Genomic DNA, 20,120 nt, shown 5'->3' on the forward strand with positions numbered 1-20,120 from the left:
GAACGTTTCTAGAGGAGGAAACAAATGTCATACAAATAGATAGTGTGGTAATTCTTAAATAGGGGAGTGAGATACAAGTGTGTGTCAGAAAATCAGTCTTTCCTGCCTTCCATTTTCTTATCCCTTTGGGATAACAAAATCTCAGGGAGGGGAGGCTTATGTAGTTAGAAATCTAAACCTTTCTCACTCCCATTCATTTTGATGGGTAGGACAAGGGGAGGAAGGTGAGTGTATATGTTGTTGTGAAACTGGGAAATAAGCATTGTGTATAAATTCCACCAGTGATTCCCACACGTACTTCACTGCTCCCTTGCATCACCCCCGTATATGCTTAATATACCTTTTTTGTGTCCCGAGTATGTCGGTTTCAATTTTGGATCTATAGATAAGGTATGAGGTTTGTTGATAAGGTGTAACATTTTTGGCAGAGTAATGTATTAGTATAAGGCAGTTAATAGAATTTTTGAGTAAATTCTTGTTCATAAAATCCTGTAAGATTTACACACCCACTATGTTAATCGGTGGCATCAAACCTTCTAAGAGCTGGGTTTGGATTGTGTCTTACTCCAGAGAGAGAGTAAGAGACTTATATTTGGATGACCGTTTGATTTAATGTCTTGTCCCATACAATTGAGAAAGTGCTTTATTAACCTGTCTTACATGTATTAATTTTTAAGGAAAGCTGGCAGTTAAGGAAAGGTGTCAGCGAAATTGGAGAAGAAGTGGATTATGATGAGGAACTCTACGTGGCTGGAAATATGGTGATCTGGAGCAAAGGAAGTAAAAGCCAGGCATTAGCTGTTTATAAAGCATTTACAGTTGACAGTCCTGTTCAGCAGGTGAGTTGATTTGAATTTTAGCATTTGGTTGATTATTTAACACTTAAATACAACAAACTTTCGTATTAAAATGTAACAAATGATGGGGTGCCTGGGTGGCTCAGTCAGTTAAGCGTCCAACTTCAGCTTAGGTCATGATCTCATGGTTCGTGAGTTCGAGCCCCGCGTTGGGCTCTGTGCTGACAGCCCAGAGCCTGGAGCCTGCTTCATGTTCTATGTCTCCCTCTCTCTCTGCCCCATCCCTGCTCATGCTGTCTCTCTCTGTCTCTCAAAAATAAATAAACATTAAAAAAAATTTTTTTTTTAATTTAACAGAAATGATAAAAACATAGCATAACGATCCCAGCAACTGGATGTATATTTTAACATGTAGTAAAGATGATAGGAAAATAAAAATTTCATTTGTTTTCTATATCATCACCTTTTTTATGCTATGTTTTGTCAGTTTAAGGATAATCTTTAAACATTGTCCTTGATTGATTTATTGTAAGTAAAAACTTATAAGACATTCAGGGTACAAAAATATTTTAACACATGATGACTATGATTGCAGAATATCGAATAAAAAAGATTGGGCTCATAGTAATACTAAAAGAGTAAGGGAAAGGAAATCCCTAGTTTGCTATCATTGTAGTTGGCTATTAAAACTAATTCTATTCTGAAATTGGTAATTAAAAGGAAAGAATTAAACATTTGCCCTGCCTTTTTGGAAGACATGCAATTCATCTCCAATTAATGAAGGAAAACCCATATTTATAGTAGACCAGTGAATAAATAAGGGAATGGTAGAATTAGAAAATCACCATTTTTTTAAAATAAGAATTTATTTAATTTGTTTTTTAATTTACATCCAAGTTAGTTAGCATATAGTGGAACAATGATTTCAGGAGTAGATTCCTTAATGCCTTAAGACATTTTCTTTCTTTTTTTTTTTAAACAATTTTTTTAATGTTTATTTTTGACAGAAAAAGAGAGACAGAGCATGAGTGGGGGAGGGGCAGAGAGAGAGGGAGACAACAGAATCTGAAGCAGGTTCCAGGCTCTGAGCTGTCAGCACAGAGCCCGACGTGGGGCTCGAACTCACAAACCGTGAGATCATGACTTGGGCCGAAGTCGGACACTCAACCAACTGAGCCATACAGGCGCCCCAACCTTAAGACGTTTTCTAGTCCTTACCCTCAAAGATGGTTTTCAGAGGTAGGTAAAGATAGAGAAGGCTTACTTATCAATATGGGAAGGAAATAAATGGAAAAAAAAAACCCTGAATATATTCCTGGACAGAATCAAGATTCAAAATGAGTTTGACAGACTTGGGTATAGAGTAAAACAAATGAAATAAGGCTTAGATATGGTTAGGATTAATAGAAAGGCCGGAAGCTGAATCAGAGATTGTTATAGCTGTAGAGATCCTGTTTTGAATTCAAAGAATTAATTGAATTAATTCATATTGGAGAAGATGGCCTTTAATAGTTTCTCACATAGAAATTCTCTGAAAAAGTTTTAGTTGACTGCATGTCGCTATGAACTGTGGCCTTTGATGGACAGACATAAAAGCAGCAAACAAATCCATTGAGATTGGCTGGCCTGATCACACTTGGAACATGGGTCTACTCTTTTTTTTTTTTTCTTTTAATTGACATCCAAATTAGTTAGCATATAGTGCAACAATGATTTCAGGAGTAGATTCCTTAATGCCCCTTACCCATTTAGCCCATCCCCCTTCCCACACCTCCTCCAGTAACCCTCTGTTTGTTCTCCATATTTAAGAGTCTCTTCTGTTTTGTCCCCTTCCCTGTTTTTATATTATTTTTGTTTCCCTTCCGTTATGTTCATCTGTTTTGTCTCTTAAAGTCCTCATATGAAGGACGTCATATATTTGTCTTTCTCTGACTAATTTCGTTTAGCATATTACCCTCCAGTTCCATCCACGTAGTTGCAAATCATTCTTTTTGATTGCCAAGTAATACTCCATTGTATATATGTATATATATATATATACACACCACCTTTTCTTTATCCATTCATCTGAAAATCACCATTTTTTAGCATCCAAGGTAATAACTGATTCAGACAAAGATCGTAAATGGGCACTAACACTTTTGAGTAAAAGGATATGACCATGGCACCAAAGTGTTGCCCTCTGGATTGTTTGTAATGTGGAGGGACAATATATCTCTACTTTGGAGGTATCTGTTATTCTCCACCTCAACCAGATTGATTGAGTTTATCATCAATGATAGTGGGACAAAGGAGTGATAGCGCCTCCAGCTGTAATGCAGCACGAGGTATGGTGATGTCAACCTACTACCTTTTCTTCTCAAATACTTAACTTGAATATCTAGACCTAATTTTCAGTTATAGGAAATAATGGGGACTAGAGGATCAATTTGTAAACTATCATGAGATGAGAAGTGGCTTGGAGGTGTAGATGAAACAAGAATGGCCAAAGGTTGGTAATTATTGAAGCTGGCTGATGGGACTTATGTTACTCTGTTTACTTGATATGTTTAAAATTTCCCATAATAGAAAATTTAAAGAAAAAACACCATGAGAAAACAATTGGGGGCACAGTCTAGATTCTGGTCTGTTTAGAAAGTCAGGGAGAAAGAAAAGAAGGTGGAGACTTGTCTAGATTAAAAGGAGACTAAAGGGACATCACCAAATGCAATATTTTTTGAAACTTGTTAAGTGAACTTTGAATCCTGGTTCTAGAAAATCAGCTAAAAAAGACAGTTTTGGGAAAATTTGAAAATTTGAAAAAGTTGCAAATGGAATGGATATTAAGTGATGTTCAAAAATCATTTTTTTCTTAGGCAGGATAATGGTTTTGTGGCTATATAGGAAACCATGTTTATTTATAGGAAGTGCATGATGAAGTGTTTAGGGGTAAACTGTCATGATGTGTAATTCAAATAGTGTCCCCTCAATCCCACGTGAACGCAAATGTATGTATATAAAGAGATATGGCAAACTATTAATAACTTAGATTTAGGTGAGACAGATGTTCAGTGTAAAGAGAGTGATGGAAAAACATGACTTTGTGTAAATTCAGAATGGCTGTACTCAGGGTGTGGCTATGGGTAGATGCTGGCAGGTATTGGACAGATCCGAACTTAAACTTGTATGTGAACCAAGGAATTTGTATTTTATTTTATTTTATTTTTAACGGTTATTTATTTTTGAGACAGAGACAGAGCATGAACAGGGGAGGGGCAGAGAGAGAGGAAGACACAGAATCAGAAGCAGGCTCCAGGTTCTGAGCCATCAGCCCAGAGCCCGACGCGGGGCCCGAACTCACGGACTGTGAGATTGTGACCTGAGCTGAAGTCGGACGCTTAACCGACTGAGCCACCCAGGCGCCCCAGGAATTTGTATTTTAAACTGTATGCAGGAGGCAGCTTATCCCCTACTTTGCAAATGGAAAGTACATGATCAGTTTTGTATTTTGAGAAGTGATTAGTTTGGTGGGAGCATATAGGACTGACTGGAGAGACTGTTGCCTGGAATACTGTTTGGAGGTGGTTCAGGCGAAAGAGATCGGCGCCTGAAGGCAATGGGGAGATGGAGGCGAGAGACAAGGCTGGGGGAAATAGGTAGAGAGGGGGCAAGCGACTTCTTAGATATTAGGGGTAAAGGAGACTGAAGTATCTAGTTTTACAGCCTGGGAGGGTAGAGTTTCATAAGAGGAAGTTGAGACTGAGGTACAGTACAGACTTTGGACATTTCAGATTGGAGTGCAGCTCTGGTGCCTGTTTTTCTCTGAACTTGTATTTGCTAAAATGTCATTAAAAACCCCTACAACTCAACAACAGCAGAGCAAGCAGTCCAATTAAAAAATGGGCACAGGACTTAAGTAGACATTTCTCTAAAGATCTACAAATGGCCAATAAGCACATGAAAAGACACTCAACATCATTAGTTATCAGGCAAATGCAAATCAAAACCACAGTGAGATACCACTTCACACCTACTAGGATGATGATTATTAAAAAAACCAAAGATAACAAGTGTTGGTGAGGATGTTGAGAAATTGGAACACTGTGCATTGCTGGTGGGAATGGCAAGTAACCACTGTGGAAAACAGTTTGGTGGTTCCTCCAAAAGGTAAATATAGGATTACCATACGATCTAGGAATTCCACTTGTAGGTATATCCTCAAAAGAGTTTAAAGCAGGGAGGGGCGCCTGGGTGGCTCAGTTGTTTGTCTGACTCTTGATTTCGGTTCAGGTCATCTCGTCGTTCATGGGTTCGAGCCCTGTGTCGGATTCTGTGCTGACAGTGAAGACCCTGCTTGGGATATTCATTCTCTCTCTCTCTCTCTCAAAATAAATAAATTAACTAAAAAGAATTGAAAGCAGGGACTCAGACCAATACTTGTATACCAATATTCATGGCAGTGCCCTTCACAGTAGCTGGAAGGTGGAACCAGTCCAGGTGTCCAAAAACAGATGAATGGATAAGCAATGTGTGCTGTATACGTACAGAGGATTATTATTCAGCCTTAAAAAATGCAGGAAATTCTGATACTACAACATGGCAAAACATTGAAAGTATGGTAAGGTAGACACAAAAGGACAAATCCTGTGTGATTCCAGTTTCATGAGGCTCTTAGAAGAGGCAAATTCATAGAGACAGAAAGTAGTATAAAGGTTACTAGGGGGCAGGGAGGAGGGAGAAATGGGGAGTCAGTGTTTAATGGTTACAGTTTCTGATCGGGGTGATGAGAAAGTTCCAGAAGTAGATAGTGATGAGGTTGTACAACATTGTGAATGTGTTTAATGCCACTGAATTTGTACACTTACAGATGGTTAAAATGCCGTTAAAACGATTTCAATAAGTGATTGTTAAGCATGCCAGTTGAAGTCTAATGGCTTTTCCTAGTTTGAATTTTACAAGTGGGGCCTTTAAGGAAAATGTTAATTTTTCTAAAGATTTTTTCTTTTTTCTTTTTTTTTTTTTTTAATGTTTATTATTTATTCTTGAGAGAGAGACACAGTGAGAGTGGGCAGGGGTGGAGAGAGGGAGACATAGAATCTGAAGCGGGCTCCAGGCTCTGAGCTGTTGGCACAGAGCCTGACACAGGGCTCGAACCCACAAGCATGAGATCATGACCTGAGCTGCAGTTGGACGCTTAACCAACTGAGCCACCCAGGCGCCCCTAAAGATTTTTTCTAAAGTGAGTCTAGGACAGTCTAAGAATGATTAGATCATTATGTAAGTCTGCAGATTATAAAATAGCTTGGCAATTTTGAACTCTTACGATAACCTTTTAGCTTTGTATAGTAAGCTTTACTAATGTAATCACCTATAATAGAGGGTGGGCCATTATTGGAATTGACTTTTGCTGCAGGGCTTCTGTCCAGTAGGTTTTTGGATTTTCGTCTTCCCTTCTCTTTTCCTAAAACTTATTTGCAAACATAGTTTGTCTTTCCTTATAATATTTATCATTAATCAAGTCTAATTTTATCATCTTTTTTGTTCCCGTGGTATATTATATTGAGCTGATGAGGAGGGACAGGTATGATGTAGGTGTCATTGCTATTAGTCAGATGCCATTAGTGAATAGGTTATCATTTAGGTACAGTTTTCTCAGGTAAGCATTTTGTTTTGATTTTAGGCATTGTGGTGTGACTTCATCATATCACAGGATAAATCTGAGAAGGCCTACAGTAAGTTTCTTTTTGAAATTTCATTCCATCTTACTCTAAATGTTTCTCTGCTTGTTTTTTTTGTTGCTGTTGTTCAAAATATGTAGTCACTAATAATAGTGGTTCAACCTATGCATTTTTATATGGTACATGGTACATTAAAGAATTTGTGCTGTTGGGAATTGGCAGTTTCTGATTGTTGGGATTTTTTTTTTTAATGAATAAATCTTGTTGTACCCTTTTTTTTCAGGTAGTGATGAAGTAGAAAAATGCATATGTATATTGCAAAGCTCATGTATTAACATGCATAGCATAGAAGGAAAGGATTATATAGCTTCTTTACCTTTCCAGGTAAGTTGAGTGTTTCACTGTTTTTGTATTTTGTTGGAGAATATTCTTGAATTAATTGGTTGTAGAAGTATTGCTGTTCTTATATCTTGTAGTAATCAAGAATGTTATTTTTATTAATTTAAAGTAACCAAATTTTAATAGCTTTAATATACTATTTTTCCATCCTTTGCACAAAAAATAAATTATTTAATGAAGTAAATTGAATTATGAGTTTTTTCTCCTGAGAGATTTTTTCAGTTTAAATTTTAAAAAGAAATCATTTTGGAATATTAAAGCACATAAGCAATAGTAGTCTTTTTCCTGTTTCTCATCATCTTTTTCATACCTAGTGCTATTGTTAAAATTTTATCACATTGTCATTTTGGTACTAGTATTAGCCAGTGGCAGGGATTTCTGATTGAGCTCTTGCTTAGATTTGATTTTGTCTTGGACTTAAAAAAAAAAAAAAAAAAATATATATATATATATATATATATACATATATATATGTGTGTGTGTGTGTGTGTGTACATATATATGTACACATATATACGTATACACACACATATATATAGTTAATGATCATGTTTGGAAAAGCTTTTATTAAATTGGAAGAAAATCTGATGCTCTATAGTTTCTTAAGCACATGTTATGAAGAGTAGTTTCTTTTACTTCTGTTTTTTCCTATCCTTTTACCTGATAGGTTGCAAATGTTTGGCCCACCAAATATGGGTTGTTGTTTGAACGAAGCAGTTCTACACATGAGTTACCTCCAGGTCCACCCAGGTATTCAGCTTACTCAGTTCAGTATATTATTGTTCAGGCTTTTTTGATGTTTTGAGGTAAAAATTTTCACCTAAAAGTTTGGGATGATGATAATTTCCATGAGCTCTATTTCTGACTTGGCACTAAATTATTTCTGCTTCCTCCCATCCACCTCACCTCATAGTAAAATTAAACAACCACATACTATAGATAAAAAGACTCAGTTCTTAGCGCTGTCATTTTTTCATTGTGTTACTGTGGGCAGGTCATTAGAGCTTTCTTAGCTTTAGTTTCCTTAGCTGTTACAGAAGTACGATCATTTACTCTTAGGATTTGTGCAAAGATTAAATGAGCTAATGTATGTAATCTTGAAATAGGACTTAGTACATATTAGGTGTGCAGTAAATGGTAGGTGCTTATTAATAGCATCTTTACCTTGTCTCGCTAATAAATTGTGAGCTTACTGAAGGGCATGAGCATACAGTACCCGTCATAGCCTGGTACAAGTAGTGGACACTTGTATGTATGTTTGTATGTATTTTTAAATGTGTATTTTTGAGAGAGAGATGGAGAGAGGATCTGAAGTAAGCTCTGCGCTAACAGCTTTAATCCTTACAGCGCAGAGCCTGACATGGGGCTTGAATCCACCAACTGTGAGATGATCATGAACTGAGTGGAAGTCGGATGCTTACCCGACTGAGCCACCCAGGCCCCCCCCCCCCACCCTTTTTTAAAAGTTTATTGACGGTTTTTAAAAAATTGCTTAAAGATTTTAATCTTGCTGTGTTTAGATAGGAGGTCTGTTTTTTTTCTCTTCTTAAAAGTCACTCCTTAAAACAATGCCACCTTTTTATTTACTTGAAGTTTTCCTTCCCTTTTTGTTTTGTTTGTACTTCTTTGTAAGTTGGTATAAGACACTAAATTTCTTTCTTAGTTGTCAAAGACCCACTGCCACTAAGAGAGGTTAAAAAAAAAAAGACCGCCTTATGCTTATTCATTACTCTGTTCTGTAATGTGATGACAGCTGTTTGGAGATATTCCCTGGGCTGTACTGATTTCCATGAGAGAGAGAGAGAGAGAGAAAGGGAGGGAGGGAGGGAGTGTGTGTGTGTGTATGCACAGAATTACCATGTATAAGAGGAGGGATTTCTAGGAATGAAATAGAAGATACTGGGAAAAGTTTAGAGGGTTGCTTTTTGAGGTGACAGGTTTCTAGTTGCTTGTGGAATCTGGAGAAGGTACTTTTTTGCAGGCAAAGTGTAAAATTTGCATACAAATGGAATCATTTTATGTTGGTGATTGATTTATATCTGTTTATTACTAGAGAACCTTTACCCACTATGTTCAGCATGCTGCATCCACTAGATGAAATAACCCCACTTGTTTGTAAATCTGGAAGTAAGTGTATTTTTATAAGTTCTTTCATATAAGCTTTTTTATTGAGTTTGGGGGATAGGAAATTGAAGGAACTTTATATGAAAATTGGGTTTGTTTTATAGAAATAATATAGTTTAAACATTTTTATTATGAAATTTATACTAAAGCAAGATCTTCTTGAATACCATGTTTTAACAGTTATTCTTTTATTAAAAATAGGACCTGTATGGGGCGCCTGGGTGGCTCAGTTGGTTAAGCGTCTGACTTTGGCACAGGTCATGATCTCATGTTTGTGGGTTTGAGCCTTGTGTTGGGCTCTGTGCTGACAGTTCAGAGCCTGGAGCCTGTTTCAGATTCTGTGTCTCCCTTTCTTTCTGACCCTCCCCCATTCGTGCTCTGTCTCTCTCTGTCTCAAAAATAAATAAACGTTAAGAAAAAAAATAGGACCTGTAATCAATCAGGAATATTGATATACTTGCTAACCTACCTGTAGATGGCTCTGGACTCTGTTCCTCAGTAATTAATAAGTAAATAAATAATACTTTGATAAACTTAAGTTTTTTGTTGTTGTTGAGGAAAAAATTATAGTTTCTTAAGCCTGTATGTACTGTATAATTTTAGTGATTCACTTTCTCTGTGCATAATGAAATAATTTGTTGAGATGCAGAACTTTTAATACTTCTTACAGGTATTTCTAGATGCTTATTTTTAATAATTTAAATGTGACCAAGTGTGATAAATAATTGTAAATAATGAGGACTTGAAAACTGAAAAAATGTTTATATATGTATATTAAAAAAAAATTTTTTTTTAACGTTTTTCATTTATTTTCGAGAGACAGAGAGACAGAGCACAAGCAGGGGAGGGGCAGAGAGAGAGGAAGGCACAGAATCTGAAGGAGGCTCCAGGCTCTGAGCTGTCAGCACGGAGCCTGACATGGGCCTCGAACTCACGAGCCGTGAGATCATGACCTGAGCTGAAGTCAGTGCTTAATTGACTGAGCCACTCAGGCACCTCAAAATGTTTATATTTTTTGACCAATTTGGGACTTTATCCAAAGCACACAATATGAAATTTCATTGAAGTTTTAATCTTTTGTATCAGGGCTTGGCAGACTACAGCGCATGGGCTAAATCCAGCCAATAGCTTGTTTTTGTAAGGCTTATGTTTTTATGTTTTTAAAGTTTTTATGTTTTTAAAGGGTTGTAGAAGAAAACATGCAGAAATCAGTATGGGTCCACAAAGCCTAAGCTATTTATTCTCTGTTTTTTGTTTGTTTTTTTTTAGAGAAAAGCGTGTTAGTAATTCTATATTATATTGGTAACAGTTACAACCTAAATAAATATGTTAGAGTCTGTGACTGAATGGTGTGAAGCCATTATTGATCATATTTTTGAATAATATTTAATGATTTCAGGAATTGCTTACTCATAATGTTAAATAGAATATAAAACTGAATACAGTATGATTCTAATTTTGTAAAAGCATAAAAAGTTGTTACATATATAGGAGAAAACACTAGGAGGAATACTCCCTAATATGTTAATAGTAGATATTTTGAGATGGTGAAATTATGAGTGGTTTTATTCATTTCTTTATGAAATACTTCTTATTTTTATAAAATAATTATTTAAAACTTAAAAAATATTTTAACTGAGAGGGAATCATTGGGGAAGCTGGCTGATAAGGTTATAGAAATCAATTCAGGCTACTATAGAAGTAAAAGCTAAACTCACTAGGAAAAACTTATTTTGCATATATACTCAGTGTGTGTGTGTGTGTGTGTGTGTGTGTGTGTGTGTGTGTGTGTGTATATATATATATAGTTTTTTTTTTTTTTTGCATATATACTCAGTAAATAGTAGTGTACTGTTCAACTCTGTTAGAATAGTTATTATAAAGGACAGATTTCATACAGAAGAAGAATAGTAAAGCAGTGAAACTTGGCAGAATATTTGATTGCAATTTTCAAATCAGTCAGCTGTTGAGTAGTCACAGACCTTCTACCTGTGGCTCATTTAATGGTGAGTAGGCACAGATTTTCATCATTGGATTGCATGTATGTGGAATTGAAACTGGTAACACTCTTATCTTTAATGTATTTTGAGGTAGTTGGTACCCAAAGTAAATTTATTAAAAATTCAGGGTGGTTATATAATTGTATATAATTATATACAAAATATATAATTATATATAATAAATACATACAAATATATATTATATGTAAAATACATATAATTATAATCACGGATTTTGTGTCTTAATTGGCTTGGTTTCTCTTTAGGAGTTGCATGAAGTTTCTTCATAAAGAACTGTCTTATGAAATTCATTGGTCATTTCTGTTTTATCTTTAAGGTCTTTTTGGTTCATCAAGAGTGCAATATGTTGTAGATCATGCAATGAAAATTGTTTTTCTCAACACTGACCCTTCCATTATAATGACCTATGACACTGTTCAAAGTTTGCATTCTGTGTGGGCTCTCCGGAGAGTCAAAACAGAGGTAAGGATAGAGGCAAGTCACTCGTTAATATGAAAGGATTTTAGCACTGAGAACTTCCACATGTATTTGGAAGAATCATTTGTGAAATGGATTGAGCTTCTTAGGAAAAAAAAATATTGTGTCTTTAATAACTGGCTTCTACCCTGAATTCTCACCAGGAAATAACCCTTTTGATCTAATTATTGCCTTTTTTTTCCCCCCCTTCTCATCATTTTGACTTAAGGAAGAGAATGTTGTCTTAAAGTTCTCTGAACAGGGGGGAACCCCACAGAATGTGGCCACTAGTAGCTCCCTCACAGCACACCTCAGAAGCCTCTCCAAAGGAGATTCCCCCGTGGCTTCACCTTTCCAGAATTACTCCTCCATTCACAGTCAGAGTCGCTCGACCTCCTCACCCAGTCTCCACTCTCGTTCACCTTCTATTTCCAACATGGCAGCTCTAAGGTGGGAATTAAGTGTGGAAGTGTTTCCTTGTTTTAAACAAGATATCCCAAGAAAGAGATACTTTCTTCTCAAACTTTCTTTTAATGTTTTGAAGGATTTAAAATTTCTGCTGACAACTCTTGGGGTATCTTTTAGGGAAAATAGCTATTATCCCAGTTGTTTTATTTTTGCTAAGACATCTAGGTCTCCTGGCAGTTTTATAAAATAAGTCCTATTTAGAAGCTGCCTATTGTCATCAGATTGGTTGCCTCATTTCTTCCACTGAGTGACAGCAATTTGATGAATATTAGTTGCAAATAAATATATGTATGTATTTTTTTGGTCTTAATTTGCATTAGCATTTTTGTTTTTGTTAATATCTATCTGGTAATAGAGGGGCATAGTTTTGTTGGTATGTACATGTCTGAATATATAGGAATGTAGTTTGGACCTTTTTTGAATAATATAAACAGTTCATTTTCTAAGACAGAAAACGAACTCAAGCTTCAGTTTTTAAAAGGATGAATTCTAACAAGAATTTTAAATCTTTAGAATATGTTAATGTGAACCATTTAATTATTCCCTTAAAAAAATGTTTTTCTGACTGGGATTAAGCCATGAATGCACTCGGTACATAGTTTTGGAAAGTATGATTAGAAACCGTGTTCTGTCAGCCTGCCTTATTAACTGTGATGCCCTCTCTCTGTTTATTTTGCAGTCGTGCTCATTCTCCTGCCTTAGGAGTGCACTCTTTTTCAGGGGTGCAGAGGTTCAACCTTTCAAGCCATAATCAGTCTCCAAAGAGACATAGTATTTCTCATTCTCCGAATAGTAATTCTAATGGCTCCTTCCTTGCACCAGAAACAGAGCCAATTGTTCCTGAACTTTGTATTGACCATTTATGGACAGAAACGATTACTAATATAAGGTTTGGAGTATATATTTTTATATCCAAAGAAAAATGTTGATATAAGTCTTAGAAATTACTTGGTATTTTGCCTGAAGTTTCCTTTTAATTTTTTTAATATAATCAGTTGTTAATATTTATAAAAATACAGAGATAAATGTTAAGGCTACATCAGTTTCAATAGAGGATATTAGTGATATTAAAGTGATTATAAAAATATTCTTTTATCATTTCCTATTTCTTCCTTAGTAGTAATAATCTCTCAGATTTGAGGTGTTTGATGTTTTAGAGAGATTAATGATTTTTCTGTAGATTAAGAAACCTGGGATTTTATAGCACTTTTTTTAACGTTTTCTCTTTATGTTGGTTGAGTGTCAGCTGTTGTTTTTGGGAAACACAACTCAGACCTCTGTTCTGTGTGGTCTCCTTTTATGTTCTCTTTAATCATTTATTAATTCAGCCCACTCCAGTGTGTGTGCTACTGGCTGTGGGTTCACAGGCAAATTGGTCACTGTCCCTGTTCAAAAAGAGACAGCTAAAGGATGGTGACACAGAGGCAAGTGCCTACTCTTTGGTAGGGCTTTGGGAAGATGAATAGGTATTTGCCAGGTGGGAAAGGGAAGAAGGGCACATAGGCAGGGGGATCAGAAGTTCAGAAGTATGAGTGTGTGGTATGTATAAATACTCTCGCTTTGCTTGTGCAGGAAGGAAGGGCAAGTGCTGAGAAAGGGGCGGCTTGAGAGAGAGAGAGAGAGAGAGAGATTACCCTTTACAGATGGTCTGTTTAATGAGGGCTGTTAAGGAGGTGCTTTATGTGTGGGTCATAAACTCAGGGGAAAGAGCAGAGCAATAAATGTGGAAGGAAGTTGTTGGCTTATAAGTGATGATTGAGGCAAGGAGGTGGATTGGAAGTTAAGGAGTGTGTGGAAGTTGGGTTCCTGGAGGGCCTGTGGATGAGCTTGCAGTTGCAGAGGTTCTGGAAGCTGGCATCATGCAGTAATCCTGTGCACATGTGTATAGGCCTCTTCCTAAGGAGAAGGTTTAAATACTCAGTATATGCTCATAAGGGGTCTCAGACTTCCAAATAGTTGATCAGGTGGTATAGAGTCAGAGGGCTAGGGACTGAAATGTTGGAAACTTAAGTTTTTGGAAGTGAAAAGAGAAAAGAGACAAAACTGCTACAGAGAGACAAAGTGGGAGAGCGCAGGTGGGAGAAGCAGCAGAGTTGTCACGGGAAATAAGAAGAGAGAGCCTTTCAGAAAGAAAGCTGCCAGTATTGTCAGGTGCTGGTGAGGTGTGGCACTAAGAGATGAGCTCAGAGAGGAGGTACCTGGATGGCAGAGAGTTCACTGGTGACCTTGGCCAGAGCCCTTGGAGAGGGATTGTGGAGTGGAAAGCAGTGGAAGAAGTAAATATGGACTGGGGGAGTGAACGTTGACATACAGTTTATTTTAAGGATTGCCTTTGAATGGGGATGAGGAAACAAAAGAGGGAGTGTCAGGGTCAAGGGAGAATTTTGTTGTTGCTGAATTACATTAGAGAAAATTAGTCTTCGTGACTAAATATCTCTCTGCATATCCCTAAAATGTAAGGACATCTTACCTAACCACAGTGCCATTTTTATACCCAACCAATTAACAGTAAGTCCTTTATATGATTTAATATTCAGTCCATCCTCATGTTTCAAGATTTTTATCTTAATGTGAAAGAGTAGGCTGTAAGGAATATACCCAAAGTAGGGAAAGCATTAAAAAAATACAGGAGAGAGGAAATGATGAATGGAACGAGGAACCAGAAAGGAGCACAAGTGGAGAGATTAGGCTTTAGAGGGGGTGTTGGGGGCAGGTGGGCGGGTAGAGATGAAAGATGGGAATGGTTATCAGATACATAGGGCAGGAGATTGGGCTCAAGCCTTACAGCCGCATCTTCTCTGTGAAACAGAAGGCAAATGCATTTTCTTAGGGGTTAGGGAATGGGTATAGCTGGAGAAAGGTAAGGCTGTGAATACAATGTTGAAGTAGCTTCTCTGTTTTTGTTTCTTACAAATAAAAATTTCCTACATTTAAAAATCATTGTCTTTACATATCTATTGGCAAATTGAAAATATTGCAGATCCTTATTTTACAGAATTATGGTTTTCTGTACCACTCCAGAAAGAAATCATTGGGAATTAGAGGTATGGTTTTAAAAAGATGGATGAAGTAGAGCCTAATCTGAGAGGAAGAAAGGATAGATAGGCGAGGTCATGTTATAAGAAGCCTGACCCCTTATACCTTACAAGGGATAGGAATTCAAGGTTGCAATGCTTAGCAGTAGGTAACTTTATTTTTTTAATTTTTTTTTTTTTTAACGTTTATTTATTTTTGAGACAGAGAGAGAGCATGAACAGGGGAGGGTCAGAGAGAGGGAGACACAGAATCTGAAACAAGCTCCAGGTTCTGAGCTGTCAGCACAGAGCCCGACGCGGGGCTCGAACTCATGGACCGCGAGATCATGACCTGAGCCGAAGTCGGCCGCTTAACCCACTGAGCCACCCAGGCGCCCCAGCAGTAGATAACTTTAATAATATGGAATTTAAAAGGTCACTGATAATGATTAAATTTATTATAATTTATTCCCCAAAAAAGCTGTGGAATGGACTCAGAATCAGAGAGCTGAAAAGAATCCTAGAGATCATGAAGTTCTAATCTTAGAAGTGTTTTTTGGGTCTTCACTGTAACTGCTTGGCCCGAGTGGTTTTAAGATTTCTTGCAGAATATTTTCATTAATAGTTACCATGGTAGATTTTGGAACCAGCGTTGACAGTCACTTTATTACCATATCTACTACAGAGAGAAAAATTCACAGGCCTCAAAAGTGTTTATTACGTCTGACCTTTGTGGACAGAAGTTCTTGTGCTTTTTAGTGGAGTCCGAGCTCCAGTTACGGTAAGTGCGTAGATTTCCCATTGATTCTGTGTAAGTAAACTTAGGGCTTAGGGCTTTTTTTTGACTTAAGTAGCTTTACTGAAATATTTTACATACCAAAAGAATTAACATGTTTTAAGTGTACAGTTCAGTGATTTTTAGTAAACATACAGGGCTAACATAGCCATCACTGTAATCCAGTTTTATAACATTTCTGTCCCCTTAAAAATATCCCTTGTGTTTGATTTGCAGTCTGCTCACTCCCAACCTCAAATAACCACTTTATAGGCTTTCTGTCTAGTAGATCTGCCTTTTCTGGAGATTTTATAGAATCATACAAAATGTATTTTTTTTGTGGCTGACTTCTTTCACTTAGCATAATGATTTTTAGGATCTACCATGTTGTAACATGTATGAGTTCTTTATTCCTCTTGCTGTGTAGTAGTCCTTTGTGTAGATACACCATATTATGTTTATCCATTCTTTGGTTGATGGACATTTGGTTTGTTTCCACTTTTTGACCATTGTGAATTATGCCCCGATGAACATTGGAGCAGAAATCTTTGTATGGACATCTATGATTTCTTTTTTCTTGAAAAAGGAGTGAAATTGTTGGGTTGAATAGTAAATTCATGTTAACTTTTTAAGATACTGCCAAACTGCTTTCCAAATAGGCTGTGCCCTTTTGTATTCCCGCCGGCAATCTATGAGAGTCCCAGTCTCTTTATTGTGGACAACATCAGATATTGTCAGTCTCTTTGTAGCCATTCTAGTGGGTGTGAGTGTTTTTAATTTGTATTTCCCTAATGACTTATGATGTTGAGCATCTTCTCATGTGCTTATTAGCCATTCATTTATCTTCTTAGGTAAAATGTGTATTCCGATCTTTTGTCCACTTATTTACCTTTTTATTTTGAAATAATTATAAAACATAGGCAGTTGTAAAATAGTAGGGGGGGTCCTGCATACCCTGCACTCTATTCGCCAAAGGTAACCTCTTCTATAACTATAGTACAATATCAAAACAAGGAAATTGACATTAGTACAATCCGCAGACCTTATTGTAAACTTTGTCAGTTTTACATGTACTCATTTGTGTGTGTTTGTATGATTCCATGAAGTTTTCCCACATGTTGGTTTGTGCAAACACCATAGTGAAAATACAGAGCTTTTTTATTACTTCAAAGATGTCCCTCATGCTGCTCTTTTATAGTCCCATACAGCATACTCACCCACCCCCGTCCCTGACCCCTGGTGACCACTAATCTGTTCTCCACCTCTATAATTTTGTCATTTGAAAATGTTACATAAATGGAATGATACAATATGTAACCATTAGAAATTAGCTTTTTCCAGTCATTAGAATACCTTTGAGCTTGGTACAGCTTGTTGCACATATCAGTAGTTTGTTTCTCTTTTTATTTTAATATTTAGCTGTGTAAAATTTCAAGAGAGTAATGATAAAACTCAGCTCATCTTTGGCTCCATCACCAACATACACGCGAAGGATGCAGCTCCAGTGGAGGTAAATGCAGGCACATTTCTTGAGAAGTTGAAAATATTTATGTTTTATAATTGCACAGATTGGAAAATAAAATTTTTGTTTTTTTTTTTTTTTTTTTTTTTTTCAGAAGATAGATACCATGCTGGTCCTTGAAGGCAGCGGAAACCTGGTGCTATACACAGGAGTGGTTCGGGTAAGTAATATAGCATTTCATCCTTTTGTAGGACAACCTCCTTGATTATTATTTTTTAATGTTCATTTGTTTAATATTTAATATGAGTTACCCCCTGGCTGTAGGATTTGGCAGAAGATTTTTCTAAGAGTTGAAAACATCGTCTCCAGTTTAGGTTGGTTCTAGTTTGGAGGCCTAGGACTCACTGCTGTTAGATGGATTGGTGCTGTGAACCTGGCATAGATGGGGAACCTTTAGTGAGTATAGATGGATTATTAAAAAAAAAAAAAGTTAACCTGAAGTTTATAAAGGATGTAGTTCTGAGGGGCGCCTGGGTAGCTCATTTGGTTAAGCGTCCGACTTCAGCTCAGGTCATGATCTTGCAGTCAGTGAGTTCGAGCCCTGCATCGGGCCCTGTGCTTACAGCTTGGAGCCTGGAGCCTGCTTCGGATTCTGTGTTTCCCTCTCTCTCTGCCCGTCCCCTGCTCATGCTCTGTCTCTCTCACTCTCAAAAATGAATAAATGTTATAAGAGACTCTTAAAAACTGAGAACAAACTGAGGGTTGATGGGGGGTGGGAGGGAGGGGAGGGTGGGTGATGGGTATTGAGGAGGGCAACTTTTGGGATGAGCACTGGGTGTTGTATGGAAACCAATTTGACAATAAATTTCATATATTGAAAGAAAAAAAAATGAATAAATGTTAAAAAAAAAGAATGTAGTTTTGAAACTGATGTATGGGTAGCTTTGTTAAGTCTCAAAGTTTTTGTAAAGTTTCATTAAAGTATAATATGTTCGCCATATATATATTTTTTAACAGTTGTGACATTTACATACAGAATAATATAAATTTCACAAATTTAAATTATGAAATTTAAATATGTGTATATAATTTGAAGAATAATGAAGTGACCCTTCATGTAACCACTACCGGGTTAAGAACTAGAATGGTGCCAGTATCTTTATAGTCTGCAGGGTGTTCCCTGCCTCCCTCTGGACAGACACCATCCAGGCTTTTGTAATAAATCAGTTCCTTATTTTTATTACTAGCTTTTTTGCAATTATCTACATGCCACTAAGGAGTAAATTGTTTAGTTTTCCTTAAATTGGAATTTTTATATAAAGGAAATCATACCATATATGACTTCATTCTTTTGTTCAACATTATTATAATTTTTAGGTTTATCTATGTCAATGTGTAGCTGTTTACTCATTCACTGTTACATAGTAGTCCTTTGGTTTTACCAAAACTTTTACCATTTTACCGGCACTAGTATTTGTGTTACTTTGGTTGTTTCCTCTAATAATGCTTTAAAAAAAATTCTTACACACATCTCTTAACCTTCTGAGTCTATGCATATTCATCTTGGCCATGTGGTGCCAAATTGTCATCCAAGGTTTAAGTTGTACCGGTTGTACTGGTCTACAACGTCTCCCTTTACCCTTGCCTCCAGTGGTGTGTGAGTGTTCTGAACGCTGCTTTATATTCTTGTGAATCTGTAGTTCTGTTTGTATTTTTTCTTCTTCTTTTTTTAAACTTGTCTCCAAATTTGTGCCTTGTTACAGCTGGTTAGAATGGAAGTCTAGGTACCCTTCTTGGCCATTGCTGACAGGGATGAGAGGTGGGGCACAGTTTTTCCCATGGTGTTTGTCTGGAGTAGGTTGGTTATTGTCTAAAAGTTTTTGATCTTGTTAGGCTACTTCTTTCCTGATTCTTGGGCCAGGGAGAGCAGTATTTCTGGGGCCTGTATTTTTTTCTTTTGTCAGTTGTCTTAATGAGATTGTGGTCAGCACCAACTTCTGTGCTACCCAGAGGACAGCCTGAGAACTGAATGGTGTTACAGATCAGTGTTTAGTTCTCACATCTTTTACGGTGTCATTGTTGGTCAGTTTCACACATGGCTCACTCAGAGGCCTGCACAGGATTTCATACACATATTTAAGAAATCCTTTTCTCTGATTCTTTCCTTTCCATTTTTCCTCTCACTTCCTAGTTGGGACAGAGAGGAGTTACTGCCGTGTTATTGCAGGGTGGGGATGGAACATAGTGCCTCACCCACAATTTCTGTGGACGATGGAAGGGGAGAGGTATGCTGCCTTATTATTGTAGAATAAGGATGAAAGCCAGTGCTCCTCCCCCTTCATAGCTTTTGCACACCTTGGGGAGGTGCAGACGGGCTGCCTCTTGGCAGTGAAAGCAGCACTCTGTCCACAGTCTCTGCCCCTACAGTTCCTGATGAGGAGGGGAGGAGATACCACCTAGTTATGCAGGCAGCCATGCAAGATAGGCTTGGCTCACTGTCCCTATGCTGGGGGAGGGACGCCACCTGCAGAGGGAACAGTAGAACTCTGCTCTTAGTCTCCAGACCACAGCTGCTGATAAGGAGGAGCCTGAGGGCAATGGTTTTTTTTCCTAGTGTTTTCCTGGAGTGGGGCAGGCATGGTGAAGATGTTTCTGTCTTGCTTGGTCACTGTTTTCTTGACACTTTGTTTAAAAAGAGCAAGGTTTACCTGGGGCCTCTTGGTTTGCACCTGTGGCCATTTCTGGGTTGCAGGCCCCTTGAGAGCTTAAGACCTCCTTATGGAAAGAGTGAAAGAAACAAAAATGCCTAGGGAATCATCCTAGGTTTTTCCTGTTTCTTTGGCTCCTAGCCAATGTATTCCATTGTGTTAACAATTTTGTGCAAATTCTGTTGTAACTAGTGGGAGGAATAGCATGGAACGTGCTTACTCCGTATTTTCATTAACGT

At 37.2% G+C, this 20,120-nt stretch overlaps 1 protein-coding gene across 7 annotated transcripts in view; it reads left to right on the forward strand.

Annotated features, from left to right (window-relative positions):
• The window catches only part of ANAPC1 (anaphase promoting complex subunit 1), a 98,411-nt gene that overhangs the window by 3,090 nt on the left and 75,201 nt on the right, over window positions 1-20,120 (forward strand). For all 7 annotated transcript variants that reach the window (XM_045446884.1, XM_045446890.1, XM_045446889.1 and 4 more), the window contains exons 3-13: window positions 678-839; window positions 6,457-6,508; window positions 6,738-6,838; window positions 7,521-7,603; window positions 8,907-8,980; window positions 11,315-11,460; window positions 11,684-11,904; window positions 12,602-12,811; window positions 15,622-15,717; window positions 17,131-17,221; window positions 17,328-17,393. In XM_045446884.1, the coding sequence (XP_045302840.1) occupies window positions 678-839; window positions 6,457-6,508; window positions 6,738-6,838; window positions 7,521-7,603; window positions 8,907-8,980; window positions 11,315-11,460; window positions 11,684-11,904; window positions 12,602-12,811; window positions 15,622-15,717; window positions 17,131-17,221; window positions 17,328-17,393 (1,302 nt within the window). The remainder of the gene's footprint in view (window positions 1-677; window positions 840-6,456; window positions 6,509-6,737; window positions 6,839-7,520; window positions 7,604-8,906; window positions 8,981-11,314; window positions 11,461-11,683; window positions 11,905-12,601; window positions 12,812-15,621; window positions 15,718-17,130; window positions 17,222-17,327; window positions 17,394-20,120) is intronic.

This window comes from Leopardus geoffroyi, chromosome A3 (assembly GCF_018350155.1).
Source record: "Leopardus geoffroyi isolate Oge1 chromosome A3, O.geoffroyi_Oge1_pat1.0, whole genome shotgun sequence".
NCBI classification, from domain to species: domain Eukaryota; kingdom Metazoa; phylum Chordata; class Mammalia; order Carnivora; family Felidae; genus Leopardus; species Leopardus geoffroyi.